Raw genomic sequence first — 21,764 nt, forward strand, 5'->3', positions numbered from 1 at the left:
TTTACACCCATCTTCCTAGTTTTTTGAGCTGATTCCGCCACTATCCGTAAAATATCAACTTTCCGAAAATTTCAAAATTTTACATCCGCTCCTAGTCTCTTTTGTTTGGCGGCGGCAATATACCTGCTCGAGGGTCGGAGCCAGGCACGGGGCCCCCGCCTGCCCACCCCAAACCCCAGCCCCATTCACGTCAAAAAAAAGAGACTAGGAGCGGATGAAAAATTTTGAAATTTTCGGAAATTTGATATTTTACGGATAGTGGCGGAATCAGCTAAAAAAACTAGGAAGATGGGTGTAAACGAGAAGTTGCTAGGACAATTTTGACAATAAATCACTGAACCATTTTCATGGGTACAGAATTGATCAGCGCGCTTCGAAACGCATATTGGTACCAATGTTGAAAAACGTGTCATTTTGAGCCAGGTTCTGATGAACTTTTCTGCCTTGCCGCCGGCTGGCTCGGAATCGGCTGGGACCGCACCGCGCCTCTTCGCCGGAGCCAGAGGTAGCATCCGCATAGCTATCCCAGACGTCGACAGCTACTTTCTTCGTCCGTGCCGTCTGTCACTGCAAGTGCGACAGAGACAATGCTAGAGCAGGTAGCGTGGATGCACCCCGGCCGCCAGGCAGGCGCGAGCCCCAGACGGCCGGGCGCATTACAATGGCAGTCTGGCAGTGCAGTGCAGGGCGGGCGGGGCGGGGGAGGTGCGGAGGGGGCACTTCGGGGGCCGGTCCCTTGATCAGGCCTGTTTGCCTGCCCGCAGGCAGCCTTCGGCGTGCCAGTCGCCGAAAAGTCGCGTTTTTCGTCTTGGCGTTTCCCAAATTACGGCCACACCGTTCAAGATTTTGACTTGAAATTTGGAGAGGCGTTTGGCAACGAGTAGGACTACGCGTGTACGTTGGCCGATTTTCGATATCGTGCCCAGGAGCCGAGATACGGCGGTCTCCGTTTTTCGAGCCGATCACGCCAGTAGGCAAACAGGCAATGTCGGGCCAGATTTGACCGGACCGGGGGCGGGCCTGGTCTATTACTAGTTTCTCTACCAAGTTTGAAATTTTTTGGCCAAGCCGTTTTTGAGAAATCGCGATTTTCATTTCGGTCTGCATCGGCTCCCCGCGCGGAGGCACGGCCGGCGGCCGACCTGGAGACTCCTGTTAGGGGAATGCGGATGGCGATGAGACGCGGGAAAAAGGAGGGGGGGACGCGCTTCATTTGCTCATTGTCACACACTCACAATAAACAATGGCCTGATATTGCGCGGACGACGCAGAATCCTATTCAGATTCATTGCATTGGCGCCGCCGACCCCATCCTCCCCTTTGCCGCTGCCGCTCTTGTTGTGCGGCGCCCCGTTTTTACATCTTATGGTTTTGCCGCGCTGCTCTCGGCGCCGTCCGCGTCCGCCGCCAGAAAGGATCCTGAGGCCGGAGCGCGCCGCCCCCGCCCCCCCCCCACCCCCCACGCCGCGCCGCCGGCCCCGGACAAACAAGTCATCACCGCCCTGCCGCCGGCCTGCCGCCCCCCGGGGGCATTTTACTCGCGGCGTCGCGTCCCGCCTACGTAATGAACGGACGGGTAGCGGCGGGTAGCGGCCTCGGCGTCCGTCAACCGACGCGCCGGCAAACAAAAATAAGTACCCAATCTATCGCGGAGTCAGGCAGGCAGGCAGGCAGGCGGCCCCGTTCCAAGCTGCGGTAATTGCCTCGAGACATTATTGGGTCAAGTTCTCTGCTGTCATCAAATAACGCGCAAAGGGCACAACGAGGAGTGGGCGTCTCGGTGACGCACAGTGGGCCAGAAGACCGGTGGATGCGCCCAAAATTCTGGACGCGTTTTTAGCTCTAAACAGGACTTGAACCGAACGTGTGACCCCACCAATGGATTCCTCGCTGGAAGAGCAATCCAAAGGTACGGTCACACGCTCGGTTCGGGTCCCAGTTAGCGACTCTAGAGCTCAAAACGCGTCCAGAATTTTGGGCGCATCCAACGGTCTTCTGGCCCACTGTGTGACGTGCGCGTCATCCCCCTCCCCCTCCTTTCCCTCCGCGGGCCACGTTGCGATAAAATCTCGCACCCGCCGTGATTGCAGCACCCCGTCCCCTCTCCGGTGCAACTCGGAATTTCCGCGTGGGGTGCGGGAGGAGGGGGGGGGGGTGGGGGGGGGGCGCGACGGCGAGGGTGGACCGCGCCGCGCCGCCATCTGCCGGCGGGTCAGCCAAGCGTGACGCCGGGCTGCTGCCCCTTCGCGGCGTGCACGCGCGGGCCGCCACCGCACCGCCGCGCACCGGAGCACCAGCCCGACAACGGCAAGGCCGACAAGGCCGGCAAGGCCCTCGCCGAGGTCCGCCGCCGCCAATAATTGGCGCCGCGCGAAGCGCGAACCGCCAGGCAGGCAGCGGCCGCGGGGTCAGGGGTCACCGCGCGGTTCGCCGCGGACGTCGCGGTGGCCGTGCTGGCGGTGGCGGGTGCGGCGCCGGCGGCCGCTGCGCGGCGAGCACCAGCACCGGGCATCGATCCTCATCGGCGGCCACGCGAAGCGAGGCGCGAGGCCCGGCCAGTGCGCCCGGCCGGTGTGCCCCACGCGGCGGCCCCGCCGCCCTACCGGTCACTGCACTGCCCCCACTACCCTGGGCCGTCCTTCAGGACTTCAGCCCTTCAGCCCCCAGGTCGTCGGGGAGGTGCCCGCGGCCGCGCGCTCGGCGTATCCCGAAGCGGGCGGCCGTCGTCGTCGTCGTCGGCGGCGGCCTCCCACCCCGCGGTGCACTTTGTGGTCGATGTCGATGGCGATGGCCCATCCATCCAAGCCATCCTTCACACACACACGGCGCGTCCGGACCCCGGGGCATCGATCCCCCTCTTTCACGACCCCCCCAGCCCCGCGCCTCCCACGCCGTCCAGGCCTCCAGGCACGGGCAGGAAGTGTCGGAGGCAATACGCGAGTGCGCCAACCCTCCACCACCCCCGCCACTCCGCCACTCCGCCGTGGCCGCGGGCCGTGGATGTGAGGGCCTTCCAACGTCCACCTGGCCGCGCCAAGGGTGCCGCCGTGCCGCCGTGCCGCGTGGTGGGGGTGGAGCCGACGCCGTGCTCCGCACCGCTCCGCACCGCGCCGCGGACAGCACGGCAGGTGGCGGCTGGCCTGGCGGTGCCTGGTCAGTGCGCGGCGCGGCCAGCCAGGCTACGGCACCCTCTGCACGGTCCGCACTGTGTCCGCACCCCCTTGCATCGGGTGCCTCGGGTGCCGTGCGGCCCAAAAGCACCACCGCAGTGCTCCGCAGTGCACCGCACCCAGCCAACAGTCCCGGCAGACCCGACCTGGAGCCCCGGCTCGGACGAACTCACCCCTGGAGCCTCCAGCAGCACCGGCCGCCGCCCGGGGCCCACACTGTAGCGTCCGCGGCGTGATGCCGAGGCCGCGGCCACGCCGCCTCCCTGCAGCCCTCCCTGCAGCCCTCCCTGCAGCACGCCGGCAGGCACAGACGGGTGAGTCTCGCGGCCGCCGCCCCCTGTGTGCGAATACCCGCCCCACGGGGAAAGCCGTGTTTTCGGGAACCAAAACCCGATTAGCAGCCTTCAAGCAGGTGCAGTGGAAATTCGAGATTCGATCGACGGAGGCGTGGCGATGGCGCACCAGTGCCGGCGGGAACCGGCGCCCGCGGCTGCATCGCGGCATCGGCTCTGATTCTCTTCACCAAAGTCTCTGTCTCGGGCAGGAACCCGCGGGGCCGAGGGTTTGCCTAGCAGCGATTTGGGAACAAAACAAAGATGGCCGGGGCGTTTATTCCTTCCACACGAGGCACTGGCAATAGACCACCATCAGCAACAATGGCGTCCTCGTCTTTGTATGTTCGCGGACTCGTGGCCGCGTCCCCCGGCGTGCAATGAAAGACTGCTGCCGAAGTAGGCGGTTGCAACGCAGTGGGTTTGGGGCCGTTGCGACCGCTTTCACATGAAAAAAGAAAATAGAAAACGTTTTTCTCGGGATTTCTGCTTAGTTTTAAAAATTGGCATACATTCACGAATACAGGGTTTGTGGCCACCAGAGTCGTGCCGCTTAGAGCCGCGCCCGCCAGGGAGTGAAGAGGACACATGACTTGTCGAGGACCCCTTCCCGCTCCTGGGCCGCGTCTCGGGCCGCACGCACAACGCACAGTCGGCCTCCCGGTGTCGTTACCTCTAGCGGCGCACAGTGGGCCAGAAGCCGGTGGAGGCGGCCAAAACTCTAGACGCGTTTTGAGCTCCAGAGTCGCTAAATGGGACTCGAACCGAACGTGTGACCCCACCAATGGATTGCTCTCCGAACGAGGAATCCATTGGTGGGGTCACACGGTCGGTTCGAGTCCCATTTAGCGACTCTGGAGCTCAAAACGCGTCTAGAGTTTTGGCCGCCTCCACCGGCTTCTGGCCCACTGTGCGGCGGTTACGTCACAAAAGCGTTCAGTCTCCAAAAAGTTAGCCGAGACCGCGGACCGCCAACCCTGCGGTATTCTAACCGGCCCAGACAAAAACCCGCAACCCCACTGCAATTTTTGCCGTGTCCGTGATTTTGTCGCTCTCTCTCCCTCGCGCACTCGTGGGGCAGTCCGAAAGGGCGACAGAGCGACGCGGCGGCGCGGTCGCCGGGGAGGCCCTGCAGGATGCACAGGTAGCCTCGCGCGTTGAGTTTCCCATCCAGGCGCTCCCGTGGGATGACGCCGCCCACGCGAAGCGACGCGGCGAGGGGAGGGGAGGGGTGGGGGTGGGGTGCTTGATTGCTTGATGGGGGTGCGGCGAATGCAGGTGCCGCCACGCCGGCCGCCATGCGCGCGGACTCTGCAGACTGATTCCGAGAGTCCTCGCGCCGTCTCTCACGCACCTGGATACGGGACCCCTCATGAGTGGAAGAGAGACAGAGCGGCGAAAACGACTCGCGGAAACAGCCTGCTATGGACACTATCCTGCGTGTCCAGCCACTCAGTCGTCATGCAGTCCGGTGCGGTCTCTCTCTCTCTCTCTCTCTCTCTCTCTCTCTCTCTCTCTCTCTCTCTCTCTCTCTCTCTCTCTCTCTCTCTCTCTCTCTCTCTCTCTCTCTCTCTCTCTCGCTCTGCGGTCGCTCTGGCTCTGCAGCGCGTGGGGTGAACTGTTATTCCTGGCGAGGCCTCTGCAGGCCCACGAGCCATACTTTCGTCGGCTGATTCCGAGAGTCGTTTTCATCGCTGTGTCTCACTCGCACTCGCACTCATAGAGCGTCCGCTATAGGTGCGAGGGAGACAGAGCGACGAAGACGACTCTCGGAATCGGTCTGCAGGTGAGGCCCGATCGGGCTGTGAGAGAGACAGCAACACCGTGCAGGTTTGGGCCGTAAAATTTCAGCGGCCTGGTTAGCCGGCGTCGTGGGATCCGCGCGGTGCTGCGACGCGACGCCGTGTGCCCACAGTGTGCCCACAGTGTGCCCGCAGTGTGCCCGCCGCCCACGCCATCCCCGTCCCCGTCCAGTCCAGTCCGCCCGCACCGGGCAGCCCGGCCTCCACTCCGGGCCTTCGGGCTTGTCCCGCTCGCCGCTTGTCCAGCAGACTGTGAGAGTCGCCTTCGTCGCTCTGTCTCTCTCGCACTCATGGGGCGTCTCGCGTGGGTGCGAGAGAGACAGAGCGACGAAGGCGACTCTCGGAAACAGCCTGCAGGCTGGTCGATACGGCCAGCGACAGCGAACCCCGCCGCGCCGCGCCGCGCCGCCCGGGCCTCGGCCTGGCCGCAGCCCCGCGGACGACGCGTTGCTGCTGGAGGTGCTGGGGGGCACCGCCACACTGTGGGCCAGAAGACCGGTGGAGGCGGCCAAGCTCTGACGCGTTTTGAGCTCCAGAGTCGCTACTGGGACTGGAACCGAACGTGTGACCCCACCAATGGATTGCTCTCCGAACGAGGAATCCATTGGTGGGGTCACACGTTCGGTTCGAGTCCCATTTAGCGACTCTGGAGCTCAAAACGCGTCTAGAGTTTTGGCCGCCTCCACCGGTCTTCTGGCCCACTGTGCGCCACCGCCAAGCCAGCCAGCCTCATTCCCAACGCTGCGTTCGCCGCTCTCCCTCGCACGGACACGGGACGCCCCATGAGTGCGACAGAGACAGAGCGACGAAAACGACTCTCAGTCTGCTGGACAAGTCCGCAAGAGCTTTTGGAATGAACCTTGTGGCGAAGGGCCTCCGGGGCTCCGGGTACATGGGGTTGGCGGGCTGGCCTTCCGGCCACGGCTCAAGCTCGGCGCAAGCGGCATTCTGATACCGCCGTCTCCACCAGCAGTGCTATTCAGAAGAATCGTTTTCTAGTTTCGTCGCTCTGTCTCTGTCTCCGTAAGGGTGTGAGAGAGACCTAGCGACAAACCGAGACCCTGAATCGCTCGGCAGCACGGTCGCCGCGGCCGCGCAGTGTCCCGCCGCCGCCGCCCGAAACCGAAAACAGCCGCCTTCCTCGCCCCTGCGGACGCGGGCGGCGCTGGGGTCCACGTCAAAGGGTTTCCCGGGCGGCCTTGCTTCGCGTTGCTTCGCGTTGCTTCGCGTTGGCGCGGCGCGGCACTGCGCGGCCCTCGCCGTGCTGCATAAGGCATGCGGCGGCGGCCATGATGACGCCATGCTCGGCGTGGGCTGGCCACGGCCCAGGCCGGCCGGCCCAACTGGACGCGAGGGAGTGTCTTCACTATCGACCGCAGCACCTGCCCTGCCGCCCTGCCGCGCCCTGCGGCCCGCCAGAGCGGCCAGAGCCAAGGCCCGAAGGCCCGCCCGAAGGCCCGGCCGGCCCTCCTAGAGGCCGCCCACGCCAACGCGGACGCTACCCCGAGCTGCGGCCGGTCTCCAGCGACGCGTCTGGGAATCCACGGATTCCCAGCGCGAGGGCCTACGTCGGTCTTTCCCTCTCGCACCCGCCTTTCCCACGGTGTGTGTGAGAGGGAGGACCTCCCCACAGGGCGCCATGGCGACCGGTGGAGGCGGCCAAAACTCTAGACGCGTTTTGAGCTTCAGAGTCGCTGAACAGGACTCAGACTGAACGTGTGACTCAACCGTTGCTTCGGAGAGCAGTCCATTGGTGGGGCACACGTCCGATTCTAGTCCCATTCAGCGACTCGGTTCCGTTCGGACCGCAACGGCGAGGCGGCCGTCGGGTGGTTGCACGCGTTGCGCAATCGGCGACCCGCGCAGCTGCGGCTCTATTCACGGCAGTGCCTTCCTCACCCTGTCTCTCTCGCACCCCTACCGAACGCCCCATGAGTCGGGGCGAAGAAACCGACCGGGAACGCCTCTGCAGAGCGCTCGACTTGACGACAACCATCCGCCATCCCGCTCTCGCCCCATATCGACCTGTCCGCTCCGCTCCCATTATTGAGTCATGCTTTTCCCGGCTTAGCTGTTGCTGCTGTTGGCTGCTCATCATCAAGGCCACCATCGTCATCGTCGCTGAGCGGTGGGCGGTGCGCCACGCACCCTGCGGCTGTGTCGGCCACGGTTCCAAGGATGCAGGGTTCTCCGGTGCTTCGGCCCGGAAGAACAGGAGAACGGAAACGGCCGCGGGAACTGCAGAAAGGCCCCATTCTTTGGGAAATTATCGGGGCGGATGAGGTTGAGAAGAGAGCAGCAAAATAATGAGCGAATTCTGTCAAAATTTGGTTTATTTCAACGTTAAAAGGGTGATTCTTTTTGATAGAATGGGTCAGATGTGTCATTTCTGGCTTCCGTTTTTGTTCCCCTTCCGGTCTGGAGCTACTCAAGGGCACCCTATAGTAGTCCCAAGCTCTGCAACGCCGAGGCGCGTTCGCTCACCTTGTCGACGTGTCGTGTTTGCAGGCGTCCTGAGGCGCTGCACTGGGACACCTCCCTCACGGCCATGTTGTGCTCGGCGAGGCCCCAGGCGCCCCTCCCAGGCCTGCAGGGCCTCCAGGGACTGCAGAGCCCGCACTCGCCCGGGTACTGCGAGGAGGCGCCCGACTCAAAGGTAAGGAACCGGGGACAAAAGGACAGGGACAACGCAACGGCGACCGAAACCACCCTCGCACAGTGGACCAGAAGACCGGTCTAAGTCCCGGACGCGTTTTGAGCTCCAGAGTCGCTGAACAGGACTCGGACCAAACGTGTGACCCCACCAATGGATTCCTCGTTCGGAGAGCAATCCATTGGTGGGGTAACACGTTCGGTTCTAGTCCTATTTAGAGACTCTGGAGCTCAAAACGCGTCTAGAGTTTTGGCCGCCTCCACCGGCCTTCTGGCCCACTGTGCGTCGTGGACACGTGGAGGCCTGCACGGCCTGCACGGCGCGCAGATCGACCCTGGTTGATGGACGTGACCTTTGCGTTCCAGGGCGCCGACGACCTGACCAGCCTATCCTGGCTGCAGTCCATCAACATCCTGCCGCTGCCCACGCCGCCGTCGTCCCCCGCGGCCGAGGACCCCGCCGACAGGGACAAGGACAAGGAGGGGCAGCCCTCCGGGCCCGAGCGGCCTGACCCCATCAGTGAGTGCCTGTGGCCTGCCTGCAATCTCGAATGCAGCAGATTGATTCCGAGAGTCACTTCATCGCTCTGTCTCTCTCGCATTCATGGGACGCCCCCTGAGTGCGAGAGAGACAGAACGACGAAAAAGACGCTCGGAATCAGACTGCAGCTCAGCTGCAGCCTGGGGTCCATTCCTTACTGTTTATTTTCACTTGGCAGAGTCTATTCTTCCGTCCGTGACGCCGGAGAACCTGGAGCGGTACCGCGACGACTGCAGCCACAAGCCGCCCTTCTCGTACGCGGCGCTCATCTGCATGGCGCTCAAGTCGCACCGCACCAAGATGGCGCTGTCCGACATCTACAGCTGGATCAAGGACCACTTCATGTTCTACCGGAACGCCGACGCGTCCTGGCAGGTCAGTGGCGGGCTGGGGTCCCGCAGTGGGCTAGGAGACCGGCGCAGGCGGTCAAAACTCTAGACGCGTTTTGAGCTCCACAGTCGCTAAATGGGACTCGAACCAGACGTGTGACCCCACCAATGGATTCCTCTTTCGGAGAGCAATCCATAGGTGGGGTCACACGTTCGGTTCGAGTCCCACTTAGTGACTCTGGAACTCAAAACTCGTCCGGGATTCTGACCGCCTGCGCCGGTCTTCTGGCGCATGGTGGGTGAATCGAGCAGTTTGCAATGCCGATGCACTTGCGCTTCATTCACTGTACATTTTCCAACCTGCTTGAACCTTGCGAAGGAATTCCTTCTCAGTACAAACAAAACCATTTACTACAAGCTTCAAAAGCAGCAGCCGCAAAGTCATAGCAGTGTACATAACAAAGCCTGTTTCGCAGAACTCCATCCGTCACAACCTGTCTCTCAACAAGTGCTTCGTCAAAGTGCCCCGCTCCAAGGACGAGCCCGGCAAGGGCGGCTTCTGGCGGCTGGACACCCAGCGCCTGGCCGAGGGCCGGCGCGCGCGCAGGGGTCGCCGACGGGGCGGTCGCACTGCCGCAGCCAAGTGAGTACGCCAAGAAGCACCCCCTCCTTGCGCAGCATAACCTCCGGCCAGCCTGCAAAGACAAGCAGAAGCGGTCTGTTTCACCAGTACAAGGTAGCAGCGCCGAAGGCGCACGGAAAAAATACGAGTAGCTCTGCAGGGGTAAGGTAGGCCACCGTCTCCACAGCGGTGCGTGGCGGGGCGGGACGCTGGCCTACCTGTCAGGCGCTACAGGCGCAAGACTTTCAGTTGTGTCTCTCGAGACATCTGCACCGTTCCACTAAGCTTCCCGAGTGGCCAAAAAAATTGTGGCCACTAGTCGTTCCACCACAACTCGATTACAGTGCTTCGTCGCTGTGCCTCCCTTTGCACCCCTAAAGAACTAAGTGAAAGCGATGAAATCTCTTTCCGGTCGGAACCAACGGCTGTGGGATGGCAGGCGGGATGGATGATAAACCGAGACCTCTTCCTTGAACCAGGACCGCCGCCGCCGCCCCGGCCGTGGAGGCCGGGTTGCTGGAGTCCACGGCCACACCGCCCAGCTTGGACCTTCCGAGCTCAGTCTTCCTCCTGGAGCTGGAGGCCAGCCCCTGCTCCAGTTCCGGGTCCCTGGCGGGGGGCCTGGACATGATCGAACTCGACGGCGGCGACAGTCCCGGACACAGCCCCGTGGCGCTGCCGCTGTCCGCCACCCTGCCCGGACCGCCGCCATCGCCGCCCCCCACGGCCCCGCAGTACGAGGTGCTCGGCCGCCTGGAGCCCCTGGAGACGGACCCGCTGCTCCAGGGCCAGGACGACGACGACCTGTGCAGCCTGCTCATGCCGGGGGGCTGGGACATCGGCCAGCTAGACCAGCTCGACTTCCTGCTCAACTCTCTAGGGGACTAGGTCGACTAGGACCAGTCGCGTCATTTACGAGTCGAAATGCGTTTTCCTGGTGTTTATTACTATTGCTTGGGAGCTGAGAAATTGTAAGACGTCTTTGTTTAAGGCCCCTTATGCGAATACACCGGACCGTGCGGTCGTAGTATGGGTTGCCTGGAAGCGTGCTGCGTCTTGGCCCTCTCAATTGCAGCAAGGGACCGTTCGACTGTAGTTTGGGTTGACCAGAACAAAGGCTTACTCAACGTGCAGCAAGGGGCGTGTTTGTAGCGAGGCGAGGCGTTTCTCCTTCGTGTGAATTTAAAACGTCGGGAATCGAAAGATGATGGACGGTTTGAACAATGAATGCTTCCCGTTTCTATCAGTTTCGTCTTAATTTGTGGCTAAACTTATTGGATCTGTGCATGGAATAAGAAATCTTGAGAACTGAGAAACGCTTCCGTGAAGTCGAGATGCACGATAGATTCAAAGCCAGCTGAGTTTACTCCCTTTTAACCATTAATGTTTGACTTTGTAGGGTATTTTTCTGTTTCATAGCTATATTATTAATATTTCCTGCGTCAGGTTTTTGGCCAAGCAGTCCTTATCTCTCCGTCCATATGATTTAATAATTAAGAAGTAGAATTCAGGGTCATGTGATGTTTAACCAAACCATGTGCTCGGGCACCAGATTTTACATGAAAAACTAGAAAGAGACATTTAAGCGTTTTAGTTACACATTTATTGGTAACGTGCGCAAATCATCATACATAATATAAATGTATCATTCTGAAAAAGCATGTGGGATGGTTCTAGTCAGTATTATTATGTATTGGGTGCTGTGTCAAATAAAAGAATTTCAAAACTTGTTCATGTTTATCAATTGCCATTGATATTGATTGCTACAATACAAGATAGAAAACAATGTATCTGTCAACAATACCTCAACTACAAATTACAAATTTAATTTGTATCAAATCACAGAAGAAAGTCTATTATGTTGATTTAAAATAATAATGATAAAGAAAGGAACAACCAAATAATTGAAGGAACTTCAACTATCGGACAACAACAAATTTCTGCAGGTTGTACACTGGTGCTGTCTTGATTTTCTTAAGTTCCCCAAATGTCATTGCTAACTCCGATCAAATCTGAAGCCGTTTTTTCCAGGCCCTGCAAATCAAGTAACACGTACTTTACAAAAGAAATACATAACTAACATTAGCAGGGACAGTGATAAAAATAATAATCTTAAATTCATGCTTACAAGGTTTGTAGTGGGCTATTCAGATCCTTTCTTGTTCTTATTCTTTCTTCTGGACTTTGTTTTACCTTGATTATTCTTTTGCTCCTGTTGAATAAAAAGAGAAAATAAACTCAGGTGTTTAGTGCTGAAATATTTTTAAGACAACTATATGGGAAAAAGAAATTATTGAAGGTTCACAGTTATTTTGCTTGGGTTCGGTTTTGATTAATGGGTATACCTTCTCCATTTCAGCAGCCGACTCAGCCCAGTTCTTTAGGTATTCTTCCTCAGCAGCGGCAGTATCCATCATCTCTTGTAAATCATCCTCCCCATCATCTTCAGATATATCATTTTCTTCATCATCATCAACATCATCATTATCGTCATCATTTTTCTTGATCCGTTTTGATTTAGAGCCATGTTGAGACTTGGATCTCTTGTTGGATTCCTTGGGTTCCTGAAGACAATAAAACAAAATAAAAAATATGTTTGAAGCCAAAATGGGTTGTGGAAAAGGGAGAGGGTGGGAGAGGGGGGAAGAAAGGAAAACAAATGTACTCGAAGTCAACTTACAAATACAGTTTTGAAGAACTCACGATCTTCAGCAGTCTGTCGATTAACAACTTTAACATTACCAGACGAGTCAACAATGGTTGTGAAACCAGGAAGAGTACTGATCTCATCTTCGACTGGATGCACTGATTTCTTCGGTTTCACTGCAGGCAACTTCTTAAGAGGAACTGTCAAAAGAAACAAAAATAGTTAATCAGTGTGTTTTATACATATCAAATCATAAAATAAAAGAATGACAGCAGCACGTACCAAGTGAAGCATAAACTGGAACAGGCAATGTTTTAGCACCCTTGAGGTATGCTGTCTTAATATTCTTTAAGCCGCCAGGCAAATGTTTTCCCAAAAATGCCCATACGGCTTGGACATTGTCTGCTAGCTGCTCTGGACTGAATAGGGAATGACCAAGATTGATGCCTAATGAGGTCCCTGCACCAGTTAAAGTAAAAACTGCTTTCAGGCGTGCCATGTCCAACCGTTGTTGCAAGTCAGAACAAAATTGGAAATTTCTTCTTTTAGAATGGGAGTCATCATCCACTGTGACCTTCAGAGGTGTGACATGTCTGCAAAACAAAGAAAAGGGTGATCATAGAACAATCTTTTAAGATTTCGCCTACAAAAATTATTTGTGTCTTACTTGTTGCATTTCTTCAATGCTGGTCCGAGGAAGTGGGTGCAATGATCAGAAAGGCGAGCATCACAGGCAATTATATCATATGAATGGACAAGTCTCCGTTTCAATTCAAACTGATTGTTTTCAGCTCGCAATTGTGTGAAGGGAATAATCTGAAACAAAGACTTTAAAATGTTACAAATCTTAATTAAAATGATTGTTTAAACACCACATGTATTACTTGCCTGTTTGACTCCTTTTATTCCTGCATCACTGAGCTTTTCCTCATACTCCTCCATGTATTTGGCAAAAGTGACATCTCTGAAACGACCTCTCCTGATATCAGGTACAATGAGGAGTACATCAGGGTCTGTTGGGTAAATGGAGTGAGGAACTGGACTACTCAAAAAAAAAGAGACAACACATTAGAACCCCAACATTAATATAAAAGATACCGACAGATCAAAAATGAAACTCACATTCTGAAGTCCTTTTTGGGAGTTTCAGGCACTTTAAAAAGTGTTAACTGAAAGTAGACAGGCTGTCCTAAAGACTCAAATAGATCTTTCTTTCCTTGGCCTTCATCAGTTTTATTTATTAACTTCAATGCACTAGCACATACTCCCTGAAGCTGAAAACGATTTAAGGGTTGTTCAAATATAAGCGCTTATAAATTTGACAAACATATAATGCTAAAGGCTATAACTTACTAGTTCTGATTTCAATTCCACTGAAGAGTCTGCCACAAGCTTCGAGTGTGTTTTCTTCTTTAAGCGTAACTTTTTGGTACGGATAATTGAAGATACAGCGACAACATTCTGCTTCCGTTTCCTGCCCCTAGTTTTCTTTTGTACCAGTGACCCGGGTGTTTTCTTTGAAATTTTCAGGGATTTAACTGCAACATTTTCGGCACTCTTTTCCTTTATTCCTGGTGATTCAGCTACAGCTTTCCTTTTCTGTTTCCCCGCAAGGAGAACCTTTTCTTTAGGGCTCGTCATTGAAAGTTTGTCCTTCTGTTTATTGTTTTTCCTTACAGTGGCAACAGCGGACATTGGGACAACATCCACAGCAGGGGAGTTCTCATTCTTCATCTCTTCAGATTTAGGCACAACGTTCATCTTCTGTTTCTTACTAGTCTTCACAGACTTGACAACAGGAGATTTTGCAACAACATTTGCTTTCTTCAGTGATTTAGTCGCAACAGGGGAGTTGGCACCATTTGATTTAGGAACAGTCCCTTTCTTCGGTGATACGGAGGCAGCAACATTCTTCTTCTTGGAGCGCCGAGGCTTTGCCACAACAGGCGACTTTGACACACCAGTCGGTTTCTTCGGGGATTTAGAAACAAGTGAAGACTTTGCTTCATAGTTTTCTGAAGCTTTAGCTGGTTCAGCAGGCTTCTTCATCTTTAAAGACTTTGCGATGATTTTCTTTTCAGGAGTTGTGAGGGACTCTTCAGCTAATGCCAAGACAGCTCCCTTTTTCTTTCCCAGCCCATCTGAAAAATAGTAAAGAATCTAGTAAATAGAGCTGCACCGCTGCGTTCTTGGTTTAGAATTGAGCTTAACCATACAAGCAATGCTGTTGACACCACACCGCATACGAAACCAACCAAGAAAGACTATGCTTACCCTTTTCTCGTTTCTTTGACACTTTGTTTTTGGAGACTTTGCTCAGAGCACTCTTAACTTTCTTGGGTGGAACGGCCACTTTCATAATGACAAGTGTTTAAGATCGACAAATTTCTTGAAAACGAAAACCAAACCCAGATCAGAATAACCTCAACAACATGCGGTGCAATACGCGGTGGAGGAAGTGCGAACACACAGTGGCTGCCGATAGTCGTTTCCGCCCACTATTCGCAGTATTTGAATGGAAACTCGCAGCCGTAACGCCAGAGAGCAGCACTGTCGCGTAGTTGTGCTTTTGATGTGACCAACGTAACCATAGTATAGTTTCGTATTTGATAAGCGGCAATGCTCAAATAAGGCGCTAAGAGATAAGCATCGCAGTAGGATTAAAATTTAAATCATTATTTTATTCACTTAGGATCGGTTGAGTTTGTTTGGGTGACATGTCTAGTTCCTGAACTAACCACCATAGGTGGCGCGGCCGGAGCGGTAAACACGACAAATATGAAACAGACGGGAGCTAGTTTCGAACATTCTTTGGATTCTTTGCGGGTTTAGAACCATTTCCCGAGTATCGATCGAATAAAACGTCTTTGCAGAAGTACACACTCAAAGTAATCGTAAATCAGCTCAATTTTTTTTAATGAACATTTAAAATTAGATTTAGATTTTTCACTCCCACGACAAGTAAGGGGTTACTGGAAGCCTTCCCATGGTCCAATTCCAATTGACCATTCAAGCTGTATCCTTTGGTTAGCTGCAACAGAATAGCACAATTTTGAGGGAATGAACCGCTGGCCGCCGTCGCCGCGGTCGCCGCGAGGGGTGAATCACTTAGCGTTCTGGTGTACACACGAGTACAAGAGTAGAGTACACCTTGCTTTAATCATAAATTTCACAATTTTCAACGTTTTAAGGCTTTATTTAGCGTTTTTAACGGCACTCAACGTTGAATCGGTCGAACAACTAGAGAATTTCGCCCTTTTAAAACTTGTGAGTACACTGAGTACGGGCAAATTTGTACACATGAGTACACTAGTGATTCACCCCTCGGGTCGCCGCCCCACCGCAGCAAAGCAAGCTTTGCAGTGCAGGTACGCACCGTCCTCCGTCCCACAAGAAAGGGCCAGAGCCGCCAGGGCCAGAGCCGCCAAAGCCAGGAACACAATCGCCAGGGCATATCGAGGGAGAGGGACGCTTGGCAAAGATGAGCGCTCGCTCATGCTCGCGTGGACAGTCGAGGCGCTCTCGGCCGGAATTTCGACTTCCTCCGGCATCGCTGTCCGCTGCATGCTCTCCATGGCGGCGATCAGGAAATGCCCGAGTCCAGAGAGGTTTGCAGACCCTGCAGTGGAAGGGAGGAGTTGGAAGGGGTCGTCAAGCGTTGCCACCTGCACTGGTAAAACTGAAACGTGTTTGGGCTGGGCCCGCTGGGCGCGTCATTCAAGCGTACAACTACCAACAAACTACGCTGGAAGCTAGACCGGAAGTCAAGAGACGGAACTTTACCACCAGGCATCAAGAGAGGCGGTGGCCAGAAGACCGGTGGAGGCGGCCAAAATTCTAGACGCGGTTTGAGCTCCAGAGTCGCTAAACAGGACTCGAACCGACCAATGAATTCCTTGTTCGAATCCATTGGTGGGGTCACACGCTCGGTTCGAGTCCCATATAGCGACTCTGGAGCTCAAAACGCGTTCAGAATTTTGGCCGCCTCCACCGGTCTTCTGGCACACTGTGCGACGCTTGAAGCCAAGCGCAGCAGCAGCAACCACTACGCTTGAAGGGCGCGAAAGTGCGTTTCAGTTTTACCAGTGTGTCCACAAAACAATAAGCCGAAGGAATAACGCTCACTGCTCACCCTGATGATGACGACGAAGCCTTGACAAAGCCATTTCGAAACACACCGTGTGAGGTTGAAAGAGGAACGTGTCTGTCGCAGCGACCGCTACACTACACAGCGACAGCGCGTGAAAACAGTGCAGGGCCGCCAACACGCCAACGCGAAAGGGCGGACCTGGCGGACGCGACTGCAAATAGACTATTCTAGTCGTGGCTGAGTGAAGAACAAGAAGAATCACAAAAGACGCTATTTAGGGCATTCTAAGTGAATATATTTGATGAAATATGTTGCATTTACTAGAAAATATTTGAATTAACTTCTACCAAGCAAGGGGACTTAAGCATTTGAAGTAAAAGTGCAAAAAAGTACACTTTTGTGATTCTTCTTGTTCTTCACTCAGCCACGACTAGAATAGTCTATTAGAGTTTTAACAACTCGAGCCCGAGCCATGGGTGCCATTTAATGATATTTCGACAAACCATAGGGCCGTGTAATGTTCTAAGACGTTAAATTTGAATGTTATCCTTCCCGATAGGCACGGTGGAATGGCTTTTGCTTCTCGAACGCCCGCAGTAGTCACCCGACGCCGCAAGCCGAAGGCAAGGCCACGGTCTGTCTCCATCGCACTCGTGCATGGGGCGTTTCGAAGGGGTGCGAGAGAGAGAGAGAGAGAGAGAGAGCCTTCGGAATTGTGGGTGGCGCGGCATGGGGGGAAACGCCACTACACTCACAACAGCTGATTGATGAGATCCACATCCTCCAGGAGACTGACTCCGAGAGTCGTTTTCGTCGCTGTCTCTCTCGCACTCATGGGGCGTCCTGAGTGGGTGCGAGAGAGACTCTCCGAATCCACCCACTGGACGATAGATTGCCGCCGCCTTTTGCTCCGCCCTCTGCCGAAACAACAAGGTGACCCGCGAGCGAGCAGCGAGACAAGCAGTGATGCTGAGTACGGACACAAGTCGGCCGCACAGAGATGACTTCATTAAAATTGTTTCCGCCTCCGAAAAAGATCCCCCCCTCTAAAAACACCTACCGTGAGTTCCGGCGACGGTTAGGGGAAGGCGTTCCCCCACTCTAAAAGAAAAGCCTCCTGGCAGGCAACCTGCAAGTTGCAAGTCTGCACACACCTCAGTCCGACTGGTCGCCTATCTCCCGGTTCGCAGGCGCTCCACGCCCAGCACCGCCCTCGTCTCGTAGACCGCCCCAGGGCGTTGTACGTACACCCCCGCGGAAGGGCTGCTGGAACCCGGCCCTAGTAGTAACCCCCCTCCCCCTCCCCAATACTCTGTTCGGACGACCGACTACCGGTTAAGGTGGGCCTCAAATCCAACTTCTAACCCACTTGTGTATAACATAATAGCAAAGGTAAACCAAACGAAAAACTCAACAAAAAAATAAATAATATACTATTTTAGGCCCAAGGGCAGAATAGAAAAACCTAGCTTAGTAAGAATGTGTACACATGTGTTATATCTGTAAAACAAAAACCTTTTTAAAACTGAACTAACAGTCCGACAGGTTTCCTATCTCCCGTTTCACAGGCGTTCCGCCGAGCGTTCCGCGCCCGGCACTGCAGTCCGACTGGTTGCCTATCCGCTTCGGGGTCCCAGTGAGGCCCCCCACCGTGATTGGCCGCCACTGCCGGGGCCCACAGTGGGCCAGAAGACCAGTGGAGGCGGCCAAAACTCCAGACGCGCTTCGAGCTCCAGAGTCGCTAAGCTCGACTCGAACCGAACGTGTGACCCCACCAATGCATTGCTCTCCGAACGAGGAATCCATTGGTGGGGTCACACGTTCGGTTCGAGGCCTGTTCAGCGACTCTGGAGCTCAAAACGCGTCTAGAGTTTTGGCCGCCTCCACCGGTCTCTGGCCCACAGTGCGGGGCCCGGGGCCGTGACTGGCGGCTTGTTTTCGACTCTTGGAGTGCGGTAATGCCTGCGCAGTGCGCGGCCTGCCGTGCCTGTAGCCACGCGGAGCGGCTCGCGGAGCGGCGTGGCGGATCCGAGAAGCGGCGCGGCGGTTCCGAGAAGCGGCGCCGGTCTGCGCCTCGTACTGCGGAGCGGACTCATTCCGAGAGTCGCTTTCGTCGCTCTGTCTCTCTCGCACTCATTAGCCGTCTCGTATAGGGTGCGAGAGAGACAGAGCGACGAGAACGGCTCTCATCCTGCTGATCTCGCGGCCCGAAAACTCAGCGATCTTCGGCCAGTCGCCAAGCACGGCGATGTTGTCCGCCGTGCCGAGAGGTGCACACACTGGAGGGCTTTGTTTTGGACGGCGACACTTGCGCTCAGCGTGTGGAGGACGCGCCGGCCCACTGGCCCAGTGGGTCCCAGTGGGTCCAGCCTCCAGCCCGGCCACTGACTCATCCGCCCTCCTCAGATTTACGGAGCAATTTGGACCGCGCTATCGGACGCCGAGGTGGCGCGGTTTTTCTTTGTTTCTGCCAGTTCCGCGCGTCGCCCGGCGACTGGTCCAACGTATTCCAGTGTAGCGGAGACCTGCACGCGGGAGCCAGCGTGGACCAGTTTATAAATTCGCGAGGCAGCTGAAGCCGAGCCCAGCCAAGCCGGCCTGTAGTGCCAGGTCGTGCTTGGGGCGGCAGGGCCTGCCCACGGCAGCCCATGGCAGCCCATGGCCTGCCGCAGGGGCGTCGACCCGCCGAGCGCCACGCCATAGGCCGCCATAGGCCCGACCGGCCCAATCTCTCCTCTTGTCCTCCTCTATCAAATCCGCTTGATGAACTTGGCCGATATGTTCCCCGCTCGAAAACCCGTTCTTTCTCTTCTTTCCCCCTTTTGTTCTAACCATTTTGGCATATGAGTGGACCGGGCCGCCTTTCGGGGTTCGTCCGCCGCCGCACACAGGCAGCGCTTTGGCGAGGCCTCAGACGTGAGGTAAGGGTGTGCGCTGTGCCCGAGGGGGTATGCACTAGCGTAATAGTCGGTTCACTCTATCTGTAATAGCACGCGTAATAAGACGCGTAATAGTCGCGTAATAGCCAAAATTGTCACATTTTTATCAATTTTGGAGTGTTTTAGGCCGTTCTTTAGCTAAATTCCGATTAATTTGTGGCGCAATAGAGCGTAATAGCGTAATAGTCGGTACACAGGTTCAGAGAGTGCATACCCCCTCGGCTGTGCCGCCCCGGTCCAAGTCTATAGTCTCCGGTCTTTTGGCGAAATGCTAAGTGCTCGCCAAGTCTGTCATCGCCATGGGCACAAAGGCGCCGGGCTCTGCCGCAAATGATACCCCGGGCCGGCAACTGTGGCGTAGGTGCCGTCAGCAAACACACGACCAGCAGGCACCGCGCGACCCTCGAACCCACCGTGCCAGCCTGCTGACTCCGAACAGCGCACAGTGGATTTGCCAGAAGAACGGTGGAGGCGGCCAAAACTCTAGACGCGTTTTGAGCTCCAGAGTCGCTAAATGGGACTCGAACCGAGCGTGTGACCCCACCAATGGGTTCCTCGTTCGGAGAGCAATCCGTAGGTGGGGTCACTCGTTCGGTTCGAGTCCCATTTAGTGACTCTGGAGCGCAAAACGCGTCGGGGATTATGACCGCCTCCCCCGGTCTTCTGGCCCGCTGTGCACAGTTCGGAATCAGCCGGCTGCCTAGCGTGGTCGAGCAGGGTGCCTGGGCTGTGCGGAGATGAGATAATGTCTTCGAGGTACTGCTCGCAATCTGTTAAAGGAAAATCACCACACGTCTTCGACTACACCGACATTCGGCACGGCCGCGGTGCCGCGGTGTTCAGAGGGAGAGGGGGGGGGGGCGTGTGGAGGGAGACAGGGAAAGGGGAAGGGGGGGGGGCTGGACCAGCTGAACGCGGTACACGGCGTGGCGTGTCGCGGACCTTGAACTTGGCAGAGTGATCGCGCCTTGTCCAGGGTCTAGGCCTGGGCCGCCTGGGCCGTGGGCCAGGCCGCGGCGGGCCCTGGGGCATCGCGGGCAAGCCGGGGCCGCGGCGGGCCTTGGCGGGCCGAGGTGGACTCGACTCCACTCACACCGGCCCGGACAACCAGCCGGCTGGCCGTCCGGCCGTCCCACTGACAGATCGAAGATGGCGAATAGATGAGGCGGCATCACCTCATCCTGCCTTGGCCGTGGCTCGGCCGGGCAGTTTGGCCGAAACCGGGCGATGGGCTCCGAAAAAGCTTCGAGAAAGGAAGAAAAGTATTCGAAAGAAAAAACAACAAATCGACGCCGTGGCCGTAGTCTAAGCGAGAACACTAAGCGGGAAAACATTCCCACAATGCACTCAGTTCAGTGTCGACAGGGTTGCCAACCTCACCCTGACGGCTAGGCAACTTTTCGGCATGCCTCGATGCGGAGTAGGCAGGCTGATGTTGGCGACCCTTCGGATACGGGTGCATCGTGGGAACGATTGACTACTTATGAGGGTATTGAGAGAGACGCCACTAGACAGTACGCTGTTGCTAACCAGTTGCAGGACGCAGCCCCGCCATGGCCAGAGGATGGGCTTGCAGACTGATTCCGAGAGTCGTTTTCGTCGTTCGCTGTCTCCCTCACACTCATGAGGCGCCCCCTAAAGGTGCGAGAGAGACAGGGCGAAGAAAACGACTCTCGGAATCAGTCTGCAGGACGCTTCCCGCGGACGACCGGAGGATCGCACTTACGCCTGGCAACAGAGCCCCCCGTGGGGCCCAGGGGGTCCAGGGGGCACATAAAGGCCGTTGCCCATCTTGGTGCGGAGGAGCGCCCCCCCCCCCTCTCCACCCCACTCCATCCACGGCGAAAACAAAACGAAAACACGAGGCACGAGGCCCTCCTCTAATGTCGGCCATAATTGCGATTAAACTAATTACGCGTAATGAGGCCCACCGCGGCGACAGTGCGAGGGCGCACTGTGTGACAGCGACACCCGGAATAGACTGTAACTATATGATGGCATGGCTTCACAGTGGGCCAGAAGACCGTTGTGGCCAAGATTCTAAACGCGCTTTGAGCTCCGAAAGTTGTTGCTAAATGGGACTCAAACCGAACGTGTGACCCCGCCAACGGATTGCTCTCCGAACGAGGAATCCATTCGCGGGGTCACGCGCTTAGTTCGAGTCCTGTTTAACGACTCGCTGGAGTCCTAGGAGCCCTGTTCGGAACATACAGTACGTCGAGTACTGGACTCCTAGACCATACCTGTGCGTCGTGTACACACTGTCAGCTGTTGTCGAGGCCTTGGGCGGAGAAGCCAGCTCCGAGCGGCCTTGTGTTTGAGGAGGGACGGAGGGACGCGACGGTGTGGGTGGCTTCCGATTCGCGTTGCCAAGCGCTGGAGTTTTTGAAAGGGTGGCCAACCTGAGATGGCGCTACCCAAAATCGAGGCGCGCCGGACCCAGCCGGGCTAAACTGAGCCTCTCGTTGACGGAGCGCTAAGCTACAGCAGTATGGTCGCTTGAGAAATCGGGAGAGGGCGTGTGACAGTGTATCAGGAGCACGAAGTGTGCTGCGAGCAGAGCCAAGCAGACCAATATTTTTCCGCTCATCCGACGCCGCGTGCCGCGTTCGAGCAAGGAGCAGGATTGAGATTAGCCAT

At 56.2% G+C, this 21,764-nt stretch overlaps 3 protein-coding genes across 4 annotated transcripts; 1 reads left to right on the forward strand and 2 right to left on the reverse strand.

The window, feature by feature from the left end:
- The first annotated feature begins 7,838 nt into the window (after positions 1 to 7,838).
- LOC117646118 (forkhead box protein J1-like) lies at positions 7,839 to 11,178 on the forward strand. Its single transcript, XM_034386835.1, is given in 5 exon segments — positions 7,839 to 7,960; positions 8,323 to 8,476; positions 8,676 to 8,872; positions 9,303 to 9,503; positions 9,971 to 11,178. Coding segments are annotated over 5 exon segments (1,026 nt in total). The 5' UTR covers positions 7,839 to 7,852; the 3' UTR covers positions 10,337 to 11,178.
- Positions 11,167 to 14,597, reverse strand: LOC117646116 (ribosomal L1 domain-containing protein CG13096-like). 2 transcript variants are annotated; one of them, XM_034386831.1, is made up of 10 exons: positions 14,370 to 14,597; positions 13,449 to 14,236; positions 13,218 to 13,369; positions 12,984 to 13,137; positions 12,763 to 12,911; positions 12,378 to 12,688; positions 12,129 to 12,295; positions 11,794 to 12,012; positions 11,577 to 11,660; positions 11,167 to 11,482 (listed from the first exon to the last, which is right to left on the reverse strand). In XM_034386831.1, the coding sequence occupies exons 1-9, from the start codon at positions 14,452 to 14,454 to the stop codon at positions 11,592 to 11,594; spliced, it is 2,094 nt and encodes a 697-aa protein (XP_034242722.1). In that variant the 5' UTR covers positions 14,455 to 14,597; the 3' UTR covers positions 11,167 to 11,482; positions 11,577 to 11,591. The 2 variants fall into 2 exon arrangements, with proteins under 2 accessions (XP_034242722.1, XP_034242723.1); XM_034386832.1 differs by having other exon boundaries at positions 11,167 to 11,503.
- Positions 14,598 to 14,994: 397 nt separating this feature from the next.
- LOC117646117 lies at positions 14,995 to 16,393 on the reverse strand. Its single transcript, XM_034386834.1, has 3 exons — positions 16,228 to 16,393; positions 15,472 to 15,714; positions 14,995 to 15,126 (listed from the first exon to the last, which is right to left on the reverse strand). Exons 1-3 carry the CDS (start codon positions 16,259 to 16,261, stop codon positions 15,065 to 15,067), a joined length of 339 nt encoding a protein of 112 aa, XP_034242725.1. The 5' UTR covers positions 16,262 to 16,393; the 3' UTR covers positions 14,995 to 15,064.
- Between the last annotated feature and the right edge of the window lie 5,371 nt (positions 16,394 to 21,764).

The sequence above is a fragment of the Thrips palmi genome, unplaced genomic scaffold (genome assembly GCF_012932325.1).
Source record: "Thrips palmi isolate BJ-2018 unplaced genomic scaffold, TpBJ-2018v1 HiC_scaffold_19, whole genome shotgun sequence".
Classification (NCBI taxonomy): Eukaryota; Metazoa; Arthropoda; class Insecta; order Thysanoptera; family Thripidae; genus Thrips; species Thrips palmi.

Excerpts from the sequence above, each read along its gene's own strand:
- LOC117646116 (XM_034386831.1), bottom strand. The coding sequence starts at position 14,454 with ATGAAAGTGGCCGTTCCACCCAAGAAAGTTAAGAGTGCTCTGAGCAAA. Across the intron at positions 14,237-14,369 it reads GTCAAAGAAACGAGAAAAGG|ATGGGCTGGGAAAGAAAAAG; the intron begins GTAAGCATAGTC and ends ACTATTTTTCAG. Across the intron at positions 11,661-11,793 it reads CGGCTGCTGAAATGGAGAAG|GAGCAAAAGAATAATCAAGG; the intron begins GTATACCCATTA and ends TTTATTCAACAG.
- LOC117646117 (XM_034386834.1), bottom strand. The coding sequence starts at position 16,261 with ATGGCTTTGTCAAGGCTTCGTCGTCATCATCAGG. Across the intron at positions 15,715-16,227 it reads GCTTCGTCGTCATCATCAGG|GGTCTGCAAACCTCTCTGGA; the intron begins GTGAGCAGTGAG and ends CTTCCACTGCAG. Across the intron at positions 15,127-15,471 it reads TTCTTGTGGGACGGAGGACG|CTAACCAAAGGATACAGCTT; the intron begins GTGCGTACCTGC and ends ATTCTGTTGCAG.